This window comes from Rasamsonia byssochlamydoides (genome assembly GCF_041956645.1).
Source record: "Rasamsonia byssochlamydoides strain NRRL 3658 unplaced genomic scaffold VTN77scaffold_38, whole genome shotgun sequence".
Taxonomy (NCBI): domain Eukaryota; kingdom Fungi; phylum Ascomycota; class Eurotiomycetes; order Eurotiales; family Trichocomaceae; genus Rasamsonia; species Rasamsonia byssochlamydoides.
In genome coordinates this window covers 5574-19798 of record NW_027192421.1, presented here as the reverse complement: position 1 = coordinate 19798, position 14225 = coordinate 5574, and the positions used below count along the sequence as shown (strand labels likewise).

At 51.7% G+C, this 14225-nt stretch overlaps 5 protein-coding genes across 5 annotated transcripts; 1 reads left to right on the top strand and 4 right to left on the bottom strand.

Annotated features, from left to right (window-relative positions):
• Positions 1-279: 279 nt before the first annotated feature.
• On the bottom strand, positions 280-1630 carry VTN77DRAFT_5180 (uncharacterized protein; the record flags this gene model as incomplete). The annotated part of the gene is made up of 4 exons (XM_069421321.1): positions 280-617; positions 687-935; positions 985-1259; positions 1317-1630. 4 exons carry the CDS (start codon positions 1628-1630, stop codon positions 280-282), a joined length of 1176 nt encoding a protein of 391 aa, XP_069276995.1.
• Positions 1631-3115: 1485 nt separating this feature from the next.
• Positions 3116-6538, bottom strand: VTN77DRAFT_5179 (uncharacterized protein; the record flags this gene model as incomplete). Its single annotated transcript, XM_069421319.1, has 6 exons — positions 3116-3907; positions 3964-4250; positions 4307-4354; positions 4408-5369; positions 5435-6296; positions 6367-6538. The coding sequence occupies 6 exons, from the start codon at positions 6536-6538 to the stop codon at positions 3116-3118; spliced, it is 3123 nt and encodes a 1040-aa protein (XP_069276994.1).
• A 753-nt stretch (positions 6539-7291) lies between these two features.
• Positions 7292-9258, bottom strand: VTN77DRAFT_5178 (uncharacterized protein; the record flags this gene model as incomplete). The annotated part of the gene is made up of 2 exons (XM_069421318.1): positions 7292-9118; positions 9184-9258. 2 exons carry the CDS (start codon positions 9256-9258, stop codon positions 7292-7294), a joined length of 1902 nt encoding a protein of 633 aa, XP_069276993.1.
• A 370-nt stretch (positions 9259-9628) lies between these two features.
• Positions 9629-10729, top strand: VTN77DRAFT_5177 (mitochondrial 54S ribosomal protein mL67; the record flags this gene model as incomplete). Its single annotated transcript, XM_069421317.1, has 2 exons — positions 9629-9907; positions 9968-10729. 2 exons carry the CDS (start codon positions 9629-9631, stop codon positions 10727-10729), a joined length of 1041 nt encoding a protein of 346 aa, XP_069276992.1.
• A 1076-nt stretch (positions 10730-11805) lies between these two features.
• Positions 11806-13649, bottom strand: VTN77DRAFT_5176 (uncharacterized protein; the record flags this gene model as incomplete). The annotated part of the gene is made up of 2 exons (XM_069421316.1): positions 11806-12294; positions 12378-13649. The coding sequence occupies 2 exons, from the start codon at positions 13647-13649 to the stop codon at positions 11806-11808; spliced, it is 1761 nt and encodes a 586-aa protein (XP_069276991.1).
• Positions 13650-14225: the final 576 nt, after the last annotated feature.

The window sequence follows — 14225 nt, the reverse complement described above, 5'->3', positions numbered from 1 at the left end:
TCGATCGCCTGTGAGGAAGGGGTGGGGAAAATGACATAACATATATGTCCTCTGTACTCAATTATCCCCGGATAAATAATAAATTACATCACGAACCTGTCGCGGTTGTCAACGTGAAGGAATATGTGGGGGAAAATAAGATACAACTCCATGGACATGAAAAGAAGATTAAAAAGGGGGATGACCCGATTCCTTCCACTGGCACGGCCGCTCGTAAGCATAAGCATAAGCAAGCTCTTAGGCTCACGCTTACGCTTAGCTTGCTTACGCTCACGCCGCTTACGCCTGAGGGGCGAAACCGAGCTTGGGCCCATCAGCGTTAAAGACCACGTACTGGCTCTTCAGGAAGACGTCGCCAAAGACGGAGAACGGCGCGTCGGCCTGGTCCTGGATGCCGCCGAAGCAGGTGGAGCTGCCGGCCGAGACGGGCGTGTAGTTGATCAGGTTACCGGGCACGACGGCCTTGTAGTTGCCGATCATGACGGTGAAGTGGGGGAGTTGGGCGGAGCAGGGGAAGACCATCCCGCCGTAGGTCTGGTCAAGCTGGGCGCCGCTGACCCCTTTGTAGTAATCATTGACGATTTGGGTGGGGAGCATGAAGAGGCTGGTGCCGGTGTCTGTATACACAAAACAAGATCGAATCAGTTATTATTCCTTCTTTTATGAATCAAATCGAGATCACTCACCAGCAATGCCATTGATGGGGAAGGAAACGGCCGCTCCGTTGCCCACGGCGTAGCCGGTGGCATTGAAGCTCCAAAAACCTTGCGAGCTGTCGACATTGGTGTAGGTGATGGTGCCCGTGTACTTGCTGGCATCAATTTTACCAAAGTCGTAGGTGCCAGGGGCGTTGTGCTTCAGAGCAACAGCGAACAGGGGTTGGTCAAGCTGCGACTTGACGGTGTCGAAAAAGGTGGTTTGAGCCTGGGGCTTGACTGGATGGAGTTAGAATTGAATAAGCGACTCTTTTGACAGCTCACCTACCGGTGTTGAGACTGCTGAATCCAAGACCCAGCAGACCGTCAGGGCTCTGTTGAGCGAAGTCGGGGCTGATCTTGGAGGCGGCTTCGACAGCTTGCTGGGTGGTCGAGACGCCGCCAATGCTGACATAGTCCCTGTAGACGTCACCGCCAGCATAGCTGCCATCTCCGTAGGTGATGTTCCAGCCGTAGCCGTCAAGCTTGGTGGCATTTCTGGATGGCGTGTAGACACTATGGCCCCTGGTGTCAGACAAGGGCAGTTCACTAGAGAACACCCACCTGAAGCCGAAAAGTCAGCACAGCATCTTCCTCACCCGACAGGTCAGAGCAACCTACAGGTCCGCAGAACCCGTGTCAAAGTCGAGATGCAGGGTCGAAGTGCCCACCGTCACGGTGGCGATGTATTCGGCGTCGTTGGCAGTAGGAGAGGTGATAACGGAACCGTTTTCAGCGGCAGCCTTGACGCTGTCCGGCACCGTGGCGCCATACTTGGTGAGAGTTTTCGCATACAGAGCGGGGATGTTCTTGCCAGAGGCCGGTCTGGGAACTTGGGTCACACTGAAGCTGGTGCCAGCCTTGGTGGTCGGGGCAGCCATCGCAACGGCGGAGAAACCCGCCAGGGCGGCGGAGACCTTGCTGAAGGAGACCATGATGGATGGACTGGTGAATTGAACCGAAGGAAAGACTGACAGAAAGAGAAGAAGCGAAGGGAAGGGAAAAGCGAAGGTAATCAACAAAAAGGAGTCAGAACGCCTTTTTGGATTCTTGGGGTGAATGAACGAAAGGTACTCAAGAATCAAAACGCGTGATCAAGTTGGATGTCCAGCAGAGCGAGGCAAGAACAAGAAGGCCAAGAGCGAAGACTTATATTTTTTAAATTTGGATCCTCCTTTGTCTTCTACCGTACGCTCGGCCCCATGACGCTGGCCTGGGGGCGGAGGACACTAGAGAAGAGTCGAGCGTTTGGCAGGTGCCCACCGAGGGACATCCTGATCGACACAGAACAGAACACCCCCATGCCATCCCGTTGGGTCAAGACCGCTGAGGGTTGCAGAGAAGATGTCAATAAGTCAGCCAGATCAGTCAGTCAGTTATGATGTTGATGAATAATAACGAGAGATCGCAGGTCCTTGGCAGGAGATCCTTCATCCCAGAGGTCTGGCATGGCCCCATATGGCGGGGCACGGAGCAGCAAGCAGCATCGCATCCGCATCTTTCCTCCCTACGGAATACAGTTCAACTTCCTGCCCTGCACCGGTGGAAGATCCAGGGACAGGGAAGGCGATTAGGCCAACATCCTTAGTCGCGGTGGGTACCTGACAACGGAGAGTCGGAGACCAAGAGCGAGATGCTTGCAGCAGCACAAGCACAGACTGAGTCACCCAATTACTCGGTTCTATCCGACCTGCTGACTGCAGCAAGCCATTCTGTTGCACTCTTGGACCCTGGAATTGGTAACTACTAACACCGTCGACCGTGTTTGCAGTCTTGGCTGGTCAACGGGAATTAATTCGACACCGCCACGACGGATCGTCCTCGCGACCTTCACGATCGATCCAACCGCCCAGCCACGAGGCTAACTTAAGCGTCTCCATTTTTCTCGTGTAATGGCGGTGCGCCACAAGCAACCGAACGTTCCGATTGATTGGATTGTCCCAATTTCAGGGGCAGGAGAGCCGCGTGGGACTTGAAACGGCTGTCGGAAACAAAGCGAGACCCTGAAACTTGTGGCTGTACAGTCCTGACTCCACCAAGCGAACGCAGGATGACTGTACGGAGTACGGAGTACTCCATATGCTACTCCATACCTGCCATGGACGGAAGGTTGTACAGCACAATACTCCGTACAGAATCTGATGATAGAACAGACTGAGTATTACTGCATTAATCGAGGTATCACACATCACACATACATACATGCGTACATAACTGATATACAATGCCGTGACGTGCTTGCTAATTGCACAGCTAGAAAGCAGATACAAGAAGAGGGGGAAAAAAGGTGGAATAAATAACAAAGAGATCGAAAAGGAAAAAGGAGAAACCTAACTTGTCCTTGAATGTCAAAAGTCAGAAATAAACGCAACGAGACTCGTTATTGTGATCTCTGACCGCTGACACCTGCAGCAGCCTAATCACATAAACTGCGACGGCAGACCCTGATTGTTACTGTTCCCGCCCGCAGAATCCACTCCTCCATCCGCCGCGGCGCCGCTACCACCACCATCTTTGTCGTACTGTTCATTGAGCAGGACTTCCAGCATGTCGAACTCTCCCACCATCGGGCCCGTCCCGCCAAGACCCTGGTCGACTCCGGCCGTGGAACTGTTGAAGAACTGATCCAGAGGCAGAGCGAACCAGTCCGGCAGTGCAGCGCCTCCTTCGCCAACATTCTGCGCTGCTGTCGCAGCATCATCCGTCTTCGGCGAAATGGCATTATGGTCGTAGTAGTTATAATACACGGATGGTGGCGGCGGCATGAAGGAGACGTTGATGTTGGAGGAATTGATGGGCTGCGCGGGAATGCTGGCGAGGGGGTCATGGTAGCTTCCCACTGTGGTGCTGGGCTGACCACTACCATTGTTGCCGCCATCGATCGAATATCCTACGTTGTTACTGGTGTTCTGAGACTGCTGCCACTGCGAGCCAGGACGGGCCTGCGTGTTGTCGCGCGTTGGCCGTGGCGATGGAGCTCTCGAGTCAGGTGCCGACGTGCGATCTTGACCGTCTCCATCGCCAACCCGGTCTGTCGGAGCAAAGCGCAGAAATCGTGTCCGGATATTGGTGGTGAGCAGCTCGAGCAACCGCGAGATTGTATTGCCCAGATGCACGTCATCGACCACACAGGTCCGCAAAGCTTCTATGGTCCGATCCTGGAGGTCCAGTGATACGCGCACATCATCCTCCGTTGCACCCAGCGTGAAGGTCTACATTCAATGTCAGACAGAAAATTTCAAGATTTGTACGGTATGGAAGGTCCTACCTTCAGGATAAAGATCATTCCGGATAGGATTCGGAAGTACGTCCGTACCGGGCAGTGCTTGAGGTGCTCTCCAGGAAGGAGACCATCCAGGACAGTCTGCAAAATCCTTCGCGAGGCATCTACGACTTCCTGGATATACGTCTCGTTGACCCGATAGAGCTCCATCAGCACCCGGAGAGAACCTGACCCGGAGGACTGTCCTGATCCCGATCGACCCGAAGTTTCGTTGTTCATCGTGGTCCAGCGGTCCACCACAGCCTGTAGAGCTAGGCAATTGACATAGAGGCCTTGGAATTGGTCAGTCCCGTAAGAGGTTGTTTAGAGTGGCGTTATTGACACTTACGTGTATATTCAAATTCAATCGTCAGAATATTCCGCATCTGGGGTGATACTGAGATCACTTAGTTGATTTGTCTTCAACAAATATAGAGAGAGTATACTCACAGGTAAGGCTGTCCAGATTCCGTCGAAACTCTTGCAGCCATGGAGTAAACTCGGCAATCCGTTCACGGTAGCGACCGCTTTTGATGAGTTCTGAGGTCTGCTCCTTCGACGCGAATAGAAGCTGATTGCTTTGGTACATGATCTTGGATATCGCAATCCAGCAATCTTGCATTCTATCAATGGAGATGTCGCTGGCCGTCGCATCCCCCAGAGGCGTCGGTTCAATATCGTGGCTCCATTGTGGAAGAGGCAACATGGATGGAATTCCCAGCCGTCCACTGCTTTGGGTGACGTAGACGATAATCAAGCGACGAACGCGACGCTTGCGCACCTGCTCGGCTGCAGACTCGCCAGGAGTATTCTTCTTATCAAACACTCCCAATTCGAAGGCCAAGGCCTGGGCGGTGCTCAATAACATCCATGACATCCGATCCGATCTCCACGTAGGTTCCAGCCATTTCTGGAAAGCGAGTCGACCTTCCGGGCCGCTGCTGCTCTGGGCTCTGCCATCGTTCTCCCCATCCCTGTCGGAACGCGGCAATGCGTCCGAGTCCAAGAGTGTATTTTCGTCGTCACCCGGGGGAAAGTGCAAATTCCTTGGGTGCCAGTCCGTTAAAATTAACAACGCCTCCACGGTGCCGAGCGACCGCAGATTTCCACTCGGGTTCACCTTCCCCGGTAGAGGACTAATATCCAGAGACCTAGGGTTGTTTGGCCCACCAAACTTCTCCTGTCCCCAGAAGAGTCGTTCAATCATGCCACGAAGATACGCCCAAAGTCGATCGTGGATGTAGAACGCTCGTGTGTAGGCCCCGTCTCCCTTTGGCCTCATGTGGCGAGACGCTGTCGTCAGCATCGTGACGGCTAGCACAGGCTCCTCTGTAAGCAAGGCCCGGTGCCTCGAAGGTGGGGAAAAGTCGGGAATGACAATCGGACTCAGTGGCGCAAGATGCTCGTAGTAGCTGGGGAAAAGAAGTCGTCAACGCTCACATTGTCAAGCAAAACTTGAGTTCAGGATAAAACTTACTATGCGATGTAGGCCATAGCTTCCTCGACGGTGAGCCATCCCGCCCGAACAAACCGCAAACGCGACCACGCCTTGACTGCATCCAAGTAGCCTGGATCATGGAGATCGGATGGGTTGATCCCCTGATTGCGGAAGTCCGAAATTTGAGGGTCAACAGATCCTCCTGACCCGTTAACTTGGTAGTATCCATCCGACTGTGCAGAGCGTGGTGGCTTTGAGAACGAATGGCCCCCGTGCCTGGGAGTACCGCCCTGGGCCAGTGGCGAGATTGGGGAAGCAAACGAGGAAGCCGACTGCCTTGCTGCAAGACGGTTTTCCAAGCTGCGGCGATTCAGGTCCTCAGTCCTACCGGCAGCCTCCGATAGGAGATGAAGAGCATCGTGGCTGTTGCTGATCGTGGGTGATAGCAGATCGGCGGCGGTCTTGTTCATCACATGCTGTCCGCTGTCGAGAGCATAACCGACCGCTGAGGCTCTCCCATGCATAGAATACCCTCCGGGACCACGGAGATTCCTCGTATCTTGAAAGTGTTGGGGATTGTTGGGTGAATATTGTTCCTTGGGAGCGGCAGGAGGTATCTGACTCGATGCGGGTGAGCTTTCCGACCATTGAGTCCGAGAAGTCCTGTCATTATCAAGCGGCATCGACGGGGGCAGTGAGTAAGGCGATTCATTGCTTCCGTTGCTCTGAGTTTCTGTATATGTGGCCTCTCCCACCATCATTCGCTTATCGCGACGCAGGGTAGGGTCTACCTCCTGCTCAGCGTCGGAGGCCTTGCGCTTGCGCCTCGTGGCGGAGAACTCGCATCGCTTGCTTTCGCGGCGACATCGAACGCATGGCGGAGGTCGTGGGTTATCAACACCTGCAGTGATGTCAGCTCTATGTTCAGGCCAGTGAGGGCCATATCACTCTGTTATTATGTCTGTACATACTTCCCAAATCGCACTTGACTTTGCGTTTGCGGCACGGATCGCAAGCCTGGTATCCGCGGCGGTGTTGCGGTGGTGGAGACGGCGACTGATGGCCCTGACGGTTGTCTGGATAGAAGGATTTGTTCAGAGGGGGTCCATCGGCACGAAGGGATGAATCGGTGGAGGATGCCATCGTCGCGTCGCTGTTTCGCCTTCTGTCGGCGCAGAGTGGGTGTGGTGAGGATGGATTGCCGATGCAAAGCGAGAACACTAGGAGCAGCGGGGTCTAAAAGTCGCGTGCCGATACGCCCGGGGGAGATACGGCTCCTTGCCAGCTCAGCCTGCGTATCTCCAAATTCCTGCCCATGAGCTGCAGAATTTGCAGAGTTTGCAGTGAGGTGACTGAATGGTTTAAATTAAAATGATTATTCTTATTTATTCACCACCAAAGCAGCAGCAGAACACAACAAGCTTTCCGCTTCCGCGGTTCGCCAGTTTCTCTTAGTAACCGGTTAAATGCGGGGTAAGAATCGTCTCTATCATTGATATCTTTGAAACTCCAGGGTTGAGTCGCAGGTCCTTAGATAACAGCTGAAAATCAATTCCAAAAGGGTTGTTGGTGGACAAGAGTTCAAAGCGATTCTCTCTTAACCAACGCCACCAAACTTGCATCGCTTCTATTTGCCAATCCAACCCAATGAAAACCCCGTCTGCGAGGCTTTTAACTGCCTTGAGGTAACAATGAAAAAGAAAGATAAAAAAATAAAGGAAAAGAAAAGAAAAAGAGAAAAGAGAAAAAAAAAAGGGATACAGCTCTCATTAGGAATCGCCTTGGAGGTCTCTTCAACAATAGGTAATCGCCCTCAGAACAGCATTACAGTCGTGAGCATTAAAGTATTGGGGTAAAAAGATCGTATAATACACTGGTCAAATATCAGAGCTCCCTTCACGATGCTCCACTCACACTCGTCCGAGCAGGAGAAATCGTATTAGTGGATGATGTGGCAAACGAGTGCACAGAATCTGTGACGGGCCTTTTGCCTTTATCGGTATCGTTGTTGGCAGGGACTTTCCAAAACGTGTCCGAAAACCTCCGCGGATTGACCAGTTCACCGCTGGCGATACTGTCCTCGCTAGCTTGCCTCGACAGCGTCGGGGTCTGGCGACCCATGAGCAGACCACGAACACCACCGGCTTTCCTGGCCGGGAGCTCACTTGTCCCGGCAGTAAGGACATAAAGCAAATACTTCAGATTAGGCAACGTATGGCGAATGTCGAGAGCTCGCAATCCTCGGCGGTTCATGAGAAATTCAATGTCCTTATTCAACAAAAAGACGCCGTATTCAAAACGATATTGGACGTTCACCGGATATAGAGGAAAGGTCCTTTGCGGCAGAGCAACCGACACAGGATCGTGGATTATGGAATGCGAAAGATACGGTTTAACCGGATATGGGATCGGAGCGGACAGATAGAATGAGAGGAGGTAGACCAGGTGTGCCGTATACCCAAGGGCAGCAGCCACGGCATCCCGGTCAATGTCTTCAAAGGAAGAATTGGGAAGAGCCAGTCCCGCAATGGTAAATGCGAGCGCCTTACCCGGAATCGGCTCGATCGGATAGATGGCGAGAAGGTCCTCACAGATGCGACGAATCTGTCCTTTAGATTCTTCGATATTCTTCTCTAGTAAACTGACGCGCGAAGCCATCGTCAACTGGGCGTCCGGAAGATGACTGCGAGCCTTATCCTGGCTCTCACGACCTTCAGCCATTGCATTCTTTCTCGCGTTGATACTCGAAATGAGCTCTTCTTTGCGCTTGATGCTTCCCCGTAACTGCTTCTTCTCTGCTGCGATGGCGCGTCTGGTGAGGGAAATCTTCTCCTGCGCTTGGCCAGCTTGGCTGATGGTCTCCAAGTCTCGCTGATTCTTCTCAAGAATCGCGTTGATCTGTGCCTCCAATCTATCCCTCGTCGCGAGTGCGTCCTGGATGCAGTCATCCAGATTCGCCAGTCGCATGAGTGCATCATAAGAAGAAGTAGTTTGGACGTCACCCCGTAAAGAAATACCCTCCGACGCCTGCGCCGAAGGCGCGGGTTGCACCGGTGGAAGGTCAGTCAAGTTGGTATAGACGCCATCGGCGAAATGAAAGAGAATAGAGTTAGGCGGAAGAGGCTGGTGGAAGTTGTCGAGCGTCTTGCCCACGAACTGAAGAGACCTGAGACTAAGTTGGAGTTCGACCAGGAGCATATATTCGCTCATGTTTGCTGATTTCACCCATAACTTAAGTGTCATCTCATCCAATCGTGAAACATGTGGGCCGCAGGCGTTCAGATCAAAGAAACGAAAACTTGGGTTGGTAGCTTTCTCAACAACCTCGCTGATGTAGACCGGGTTGTCAATGCCATCGCAATGAATTGAAAACCACGTGTCTGCCATTCTGCTCTTCGTGATGTCTTCCAATTGGGTCTGCCTGATCTCGAGGTTGCCTCCACTCCAGGGTAAAGTGTTCCTCCTGCGAAGGCGTCGCGCATCATGAGTGTTCTTCTCATTGTCGCTGCTCGTCAGGTTCAACTTTGAGTGTGATAATTGGAGATCCGTATATGATCGCGAATGATGCACGGATCGGCTTTCAGCTTGGGCCAGAAACTTGGCTGGCGACTTCAGAGCGTTGGGAAGGTCATCGTCGTCAATAGTCTTTCCGCGGGCCCGATTTGGGGGCGTGATGTACAGATTGCGGACTGAGACGCCTTGCAGATGCCGTAGCTTGCGATTCTAGACGGGGCAATCATTAGCTACAATTAACGAATGAGTTCGGTGTAGATAGGATGTGACTGTACCGATAGAAACTGCCATGGCCGCTCGCGACGACTGGCTGCGACATCGTAGCCGCTCGTATCATAGTCTGACGACATGACCGAGCTCAGCCATCAAGGAACGCGTCTCTAGTCATTGTAAACTCGACAGCTTCTCAGAGCATCTCAAAAACATTTAGATGCGACATTGATGCTCTTGTAAATGACACCGGGTCGTTGTCGACAGCCGCTCAGTGGTCGGTCTTGGGGTGTCTGATCGTGCGGAGGGTGACGCGGAGACGGGGAATGTCCTGATTGGGACAAGATCAAGCTCCATCAAAAATTGATCCGAGCTCAATTCATATCCGCAGGCCATTAACCATCACCAACCTGCATACCTTCCCATAGCCACGTTCAATGACAATCCGATAATTGAGCGAAATTCCTTCCTTCTGAGAGTCCACTGCAGCACACGACACCCCTGGCCGCAATGGCCTCGTCTCAGCCGGTTCAGAACCGGATCCAAAAGGTTCTGGACCCGACCAAGATCGCAACCTGGAACATCGTCCGCCGTCCGCCGATACCAAATCACACTGTCATCCAAGGAAAACCTCGCGAGCAGAATTCGAATGCTTTCAAGGAATTCCAGAAACAGGAGGGAGCTCGGCTACGGAAGGCCCTGAACCGTATCACTCATGGCAAGAACATTTTTGTCTACAACAACATTCGCACGAACCAGGTCGTGTACTCGTTAACACGGTATCTTGAGGTATGTCTTCCCTGGTCAGAGGCGAGAAGCTATGTGGATTCAGCTGGCTAACTCGAACAGAAAAACAATGTCCTTTCACAAATGGTCTTCCATGGCAAGAAGACCGTTCCCGCCACCCTTCGAAAAGATATGTGGGTTCCCTTCTACTCCGTCCATTTCAATGATTCGAAGGTCGGTCTTCGCGCCTACCATCTCCTGCGTGAATTTTCGATGCAGCGGCAGCTCTCTCCGCCGAGGGAGATGATCACAATTACGCAAGAGTTTCTAGATCGAAAGAGGCCGCGGGACCCGGTCGAGGCCGAGAAGTTCGATGAGGAGTATAAGGACAAGATCGGGAGGCTGATGGACAAGAAACAACGGGCCCGTGTTCTGATGGACCAGAAAGCCACCAGTGTCGCGGACATTGCGGCGGTTCTCAAAATCCAGGAGGAGGAAATCAAGAACGGGTTTGCGGATGGCAAGAGAGGCTATCTCACCCGGACTGCACGGAAACGCCGCCGAGAAGGCAGGCGAAAGGAAGCCGAGGCGTCGCAGCGGGCTGCGGAGCGGGTGGACGAATTCGAGGACCTCATCAGCACAGACCAAGTGGAGTACAAGATCGAAGATCCCTCGGGCAATGACGAGTACGACGTGCAGGGCGACGAAGTCAAGATCCTTTGGGCCGATCTGTACGATGCGCAGTATGCCGAGTCGTGGCCCGAGAGGGTCCGTCACGGCGAGTTGGAACTCACCCGCGACCATGTGATGCCAGGGCAGAGGCGTCTGGGAGCAGATGTATTGACGGTAGATGCATTTGCGGAGAAGCAGCCTGCCTCTTCATGAAGTATCTTAGGAGAAACGAGTCTGAGATGCGTTCACAATCCCGAATGGACAGATGCAGTTGGACACATAGAGGCCAGATGTATTCTCTGCCACAGCGTTGTGCACATCTTGTATCCTGTCCCTTCCTCCCCTTCTTCTCTTTTCCTCTTTTCCTTTGATGTTCTTTCTAAATTTTGTATTTCCATCCACTCTGTACACTATATATGCTACAGGAACCAGAAAATATCAATTACGAATATGGTGCAGGACAATTTTACCACTTTATCCGGTTTCTGGCTTCCTTAAGACTTGACTTGATTTACATTGCATTGCATTGCCATCCTCCAGGATGTAGTGTAATAGTGTAGTGTGATGTAAAGCTCAATCAACCTAGCGTACAAAACTTACATGCAAAAAAAAAAGCGCATCACTCACTCACTGGTGTAGAAAAAAAATTAAAAAAAGGGGGGGGGGGGGGGGGGAAAAGGGAAAACAAAATGCGCAAGAAAAAGAAAAGAAAAGAAGAGAAGAGAAAAATGGAAGAAAAGAAAAACCACAAGAGTGTCGTGTCGTGTCTTGTCTTGTCTGTCCAAGATAGATATCTTTTCTCTCGAGAGAACAGAACAGAACAAGGAGATCGATCGATCGAACATTCTTGCGCATAGGAAGGAAGGAACACGAAAGAAAGAAAGAAAGAAAAAACAAAAGATCATCCCATCCCGTTGAATTGAGCCCATGTGATTCGATAGAGGAAAGAAATAGCGAAACGCTCTTCGTCACTGAGAGGGGGAAGGAAAAGAAACGAAAAGGAAAGGAAAGGAAGAAAGGGAAGATAAAGAAGAAGGAGAAAGTAAGAAACTTCCTTCAGATCAAAGTAGCAAAAGTAGCAAAAAAAAACCTAACTAGGTAGTACAGGTGTCCGGTCCGGTCCGAGGTTGAATAAAACGGTAGTAGTCAATTAATTCCATGGCAGGCTCGAAAGAAAGATAGATTGGGTGGTAGAAAAGAAGATGAAGAAGAAAAGAAGAAGAAGAAAAAGTCCGGCCTCTACCAAGTCAGATCTCTAGATCTAGATGACTGACTGACTGAAAAGCCGGCTATTCAGGTTTGGTTTCTTTTTCTTTTTCTTCCTCCTTATCCTTTTCTTCATCCTCTATGCTGGCCTTGTTGAGGGCATCAGCATCCAGTTCGGGGACCTTGTCGTCAATCGCGACTTCAAGCCCAGGGGACTCTGGAGATTCCTGGCTTGGTAAGTCTTCTTTGAGCTTCGCATTGAGACCAAGATCCTCCTCTGATAAGACTTCTGCATTCTCCAGTTTCTTCTGAGCCGCTTCTACAATCTTGTCTGCCTCGCTCACCCCGCCCTTTTGCTTGGAACCTGGATCCCCTTGAACCCCGATCGGGTCGCTCCGTCGCTCGAGAACGTCTCGAATAATGTCAGGATGAAATCGCACGACCATGCAGGAAAGGTTGTCCGTGCTGAATCGCGACAGAGCATGGTCGACAAGGATCTTAGAAGCCTCTTGAGCGTCTTTGACATGGCGAATGAGATCGACGGCTTCTTGGTCGCTGCAGACGTCCCAAAGCTATTGAAGGACGTTAGTTTCGCTGTACCAAAACAAAAAAGAAAAGAAAAGAAAAACTAAGATAAATAGAACTTCGTACGTACCCCGTCACAAGCCAAGATGAGAAATTCATCCTGGTCGGGTTGGATGATCGTCTCGGTGGTGTACGGATGGCCGGTAACGAGGTCCTTCAGGTACGCATCTCCCAGAGCCCTGGTGACGGCGAGAACCCCGTTGACCCGGTTGTTGAGGATCAGTCCACCTGCATTAGCAATTCTTCTCCCTTCGTTCTCATCACTACCTTTGTGGTCGTAGGACAAGCGGAGGGCTTTGCCATTCCGACATAATACGATTCGAGCATCACCGACGTTAGCAGTATATAAAACACGCTGACGAACCGCAGTTTGCTGGGGCTTTGGGAGAGTAGCCGCGTCTGGTTGAGACGCATCTGAAGATTGTCCGGTCTGGGTAGGAGTCTCCGCAGAATCGGGATCTGAGTCCGAGCCTGGATCAGATTTTTTCGTTGCAGAAGCCGCCGCTGGCGCGATGGCAGATGAGCCTGTCACAGAATTTGAGTTCGGAATGCGATCTTCCCATCGGAGGACAGCTGCGACAGCTGTGCAACCACTGTTTTTCAGCGGTAATTTCTCTAATTGCTGGTCGACACTGGTGAAAGCTTGATCGAGAAGCTCCGGAACCGGTGTGTTCGGATTCTTCCGCATTATGTCCTCTAGAATGAGGTGGAGTTTCTTCCCACACCATTCGGCAGCGAAGGTCCCCGCATGCCCATCAAAGATCGCAAAGTAACCGTTGTCCGTCTCGACAACATGTGTCGACTCGTCCGAGTCGGTGGATTTACGCGAATCTTTGCCATTCGCTGAGTCCCCCGTGGTCGGAGCCGGGGTCCCCAGGAAGTTGTACAGATATGCATGCGTATCTTCCATAGTCCTGCGGCATTTTCGATTCCGGTCCTCGGTGACGCCAACTCTGAAGGATGAACGGAGGGTCGGCAATGATTCGCCTGCGGAGTTGTTTAATGAACCCTGCGGAACGCTCAAGGCAGGATCCATTTTTCCCAGTTTCTGCAGAGGAGTCAGAGCCGTCTGAGACGTCGTATTTGACGACTCCCGGGAACTCGAAAAGTGGAATGAGTTCTTCGCGCTAGCGAAGAAGGACGCTGCTTTCGTCACGGTGCTGCTCCTACGCTTCTTCTCACCACCGGGATCCTGCTCGTCACTATGCTTCCTGTTAAACGGTCCGCGAGACGGAGATGTACGTTTCTCACGCACAACACTGACTTCTTCAGTGTTAACCTTCAATGTGGTTGGGAGATGATCTGTATTTTCTTTGGGCGGGCTCGAGGAGCCACCGAACATTCTGTTCAGCAACCCACCCTGGCCAGAGAAACTCCTGCGCTTGCTTCCGGCCAGCTTGATTGTTGATGGCGGTCCCAATCAAAACTAGAAAGAGGTATTAAAAGATATGGTAAGATAAAATGTGATCGAGGTGAGGAATAGCAACCGGAATGGCCGTATCGGGGATGGCGCAGGTATTCGGGGGTAAGAGAAGAGACGACGTGGCAGGCCAGGTAACTTCAGTGAAAAGAAGTATTGCTAGAGTCTTCACGGACATGTCCATATCAGCAACAGTCTTTTGTTATTCAGGATGAGCGGAAATTCCAAAAGGCACAGTAGTAATGTGACACAGCATTTATTCCTGGAAGTGACGGTTGCCTGTAAACGGCAGTGGGAAGCGGAAGGCTAGAACCATCCTGTCCTGTACAGACAATCTTTCTGGCCTGGAACAAATCTGAAGATAGTCCAAGGAAGCAATCAAAACATACCAAAATTGATATCGCAGGCCAGTTAGGTCAGTTGTGACAGACCAGCAGATGCGGTTGTAGTTCGAAGCAGGCCAGTTCAGCCAACCCCCACAAGTTCGCTGCGGGACGA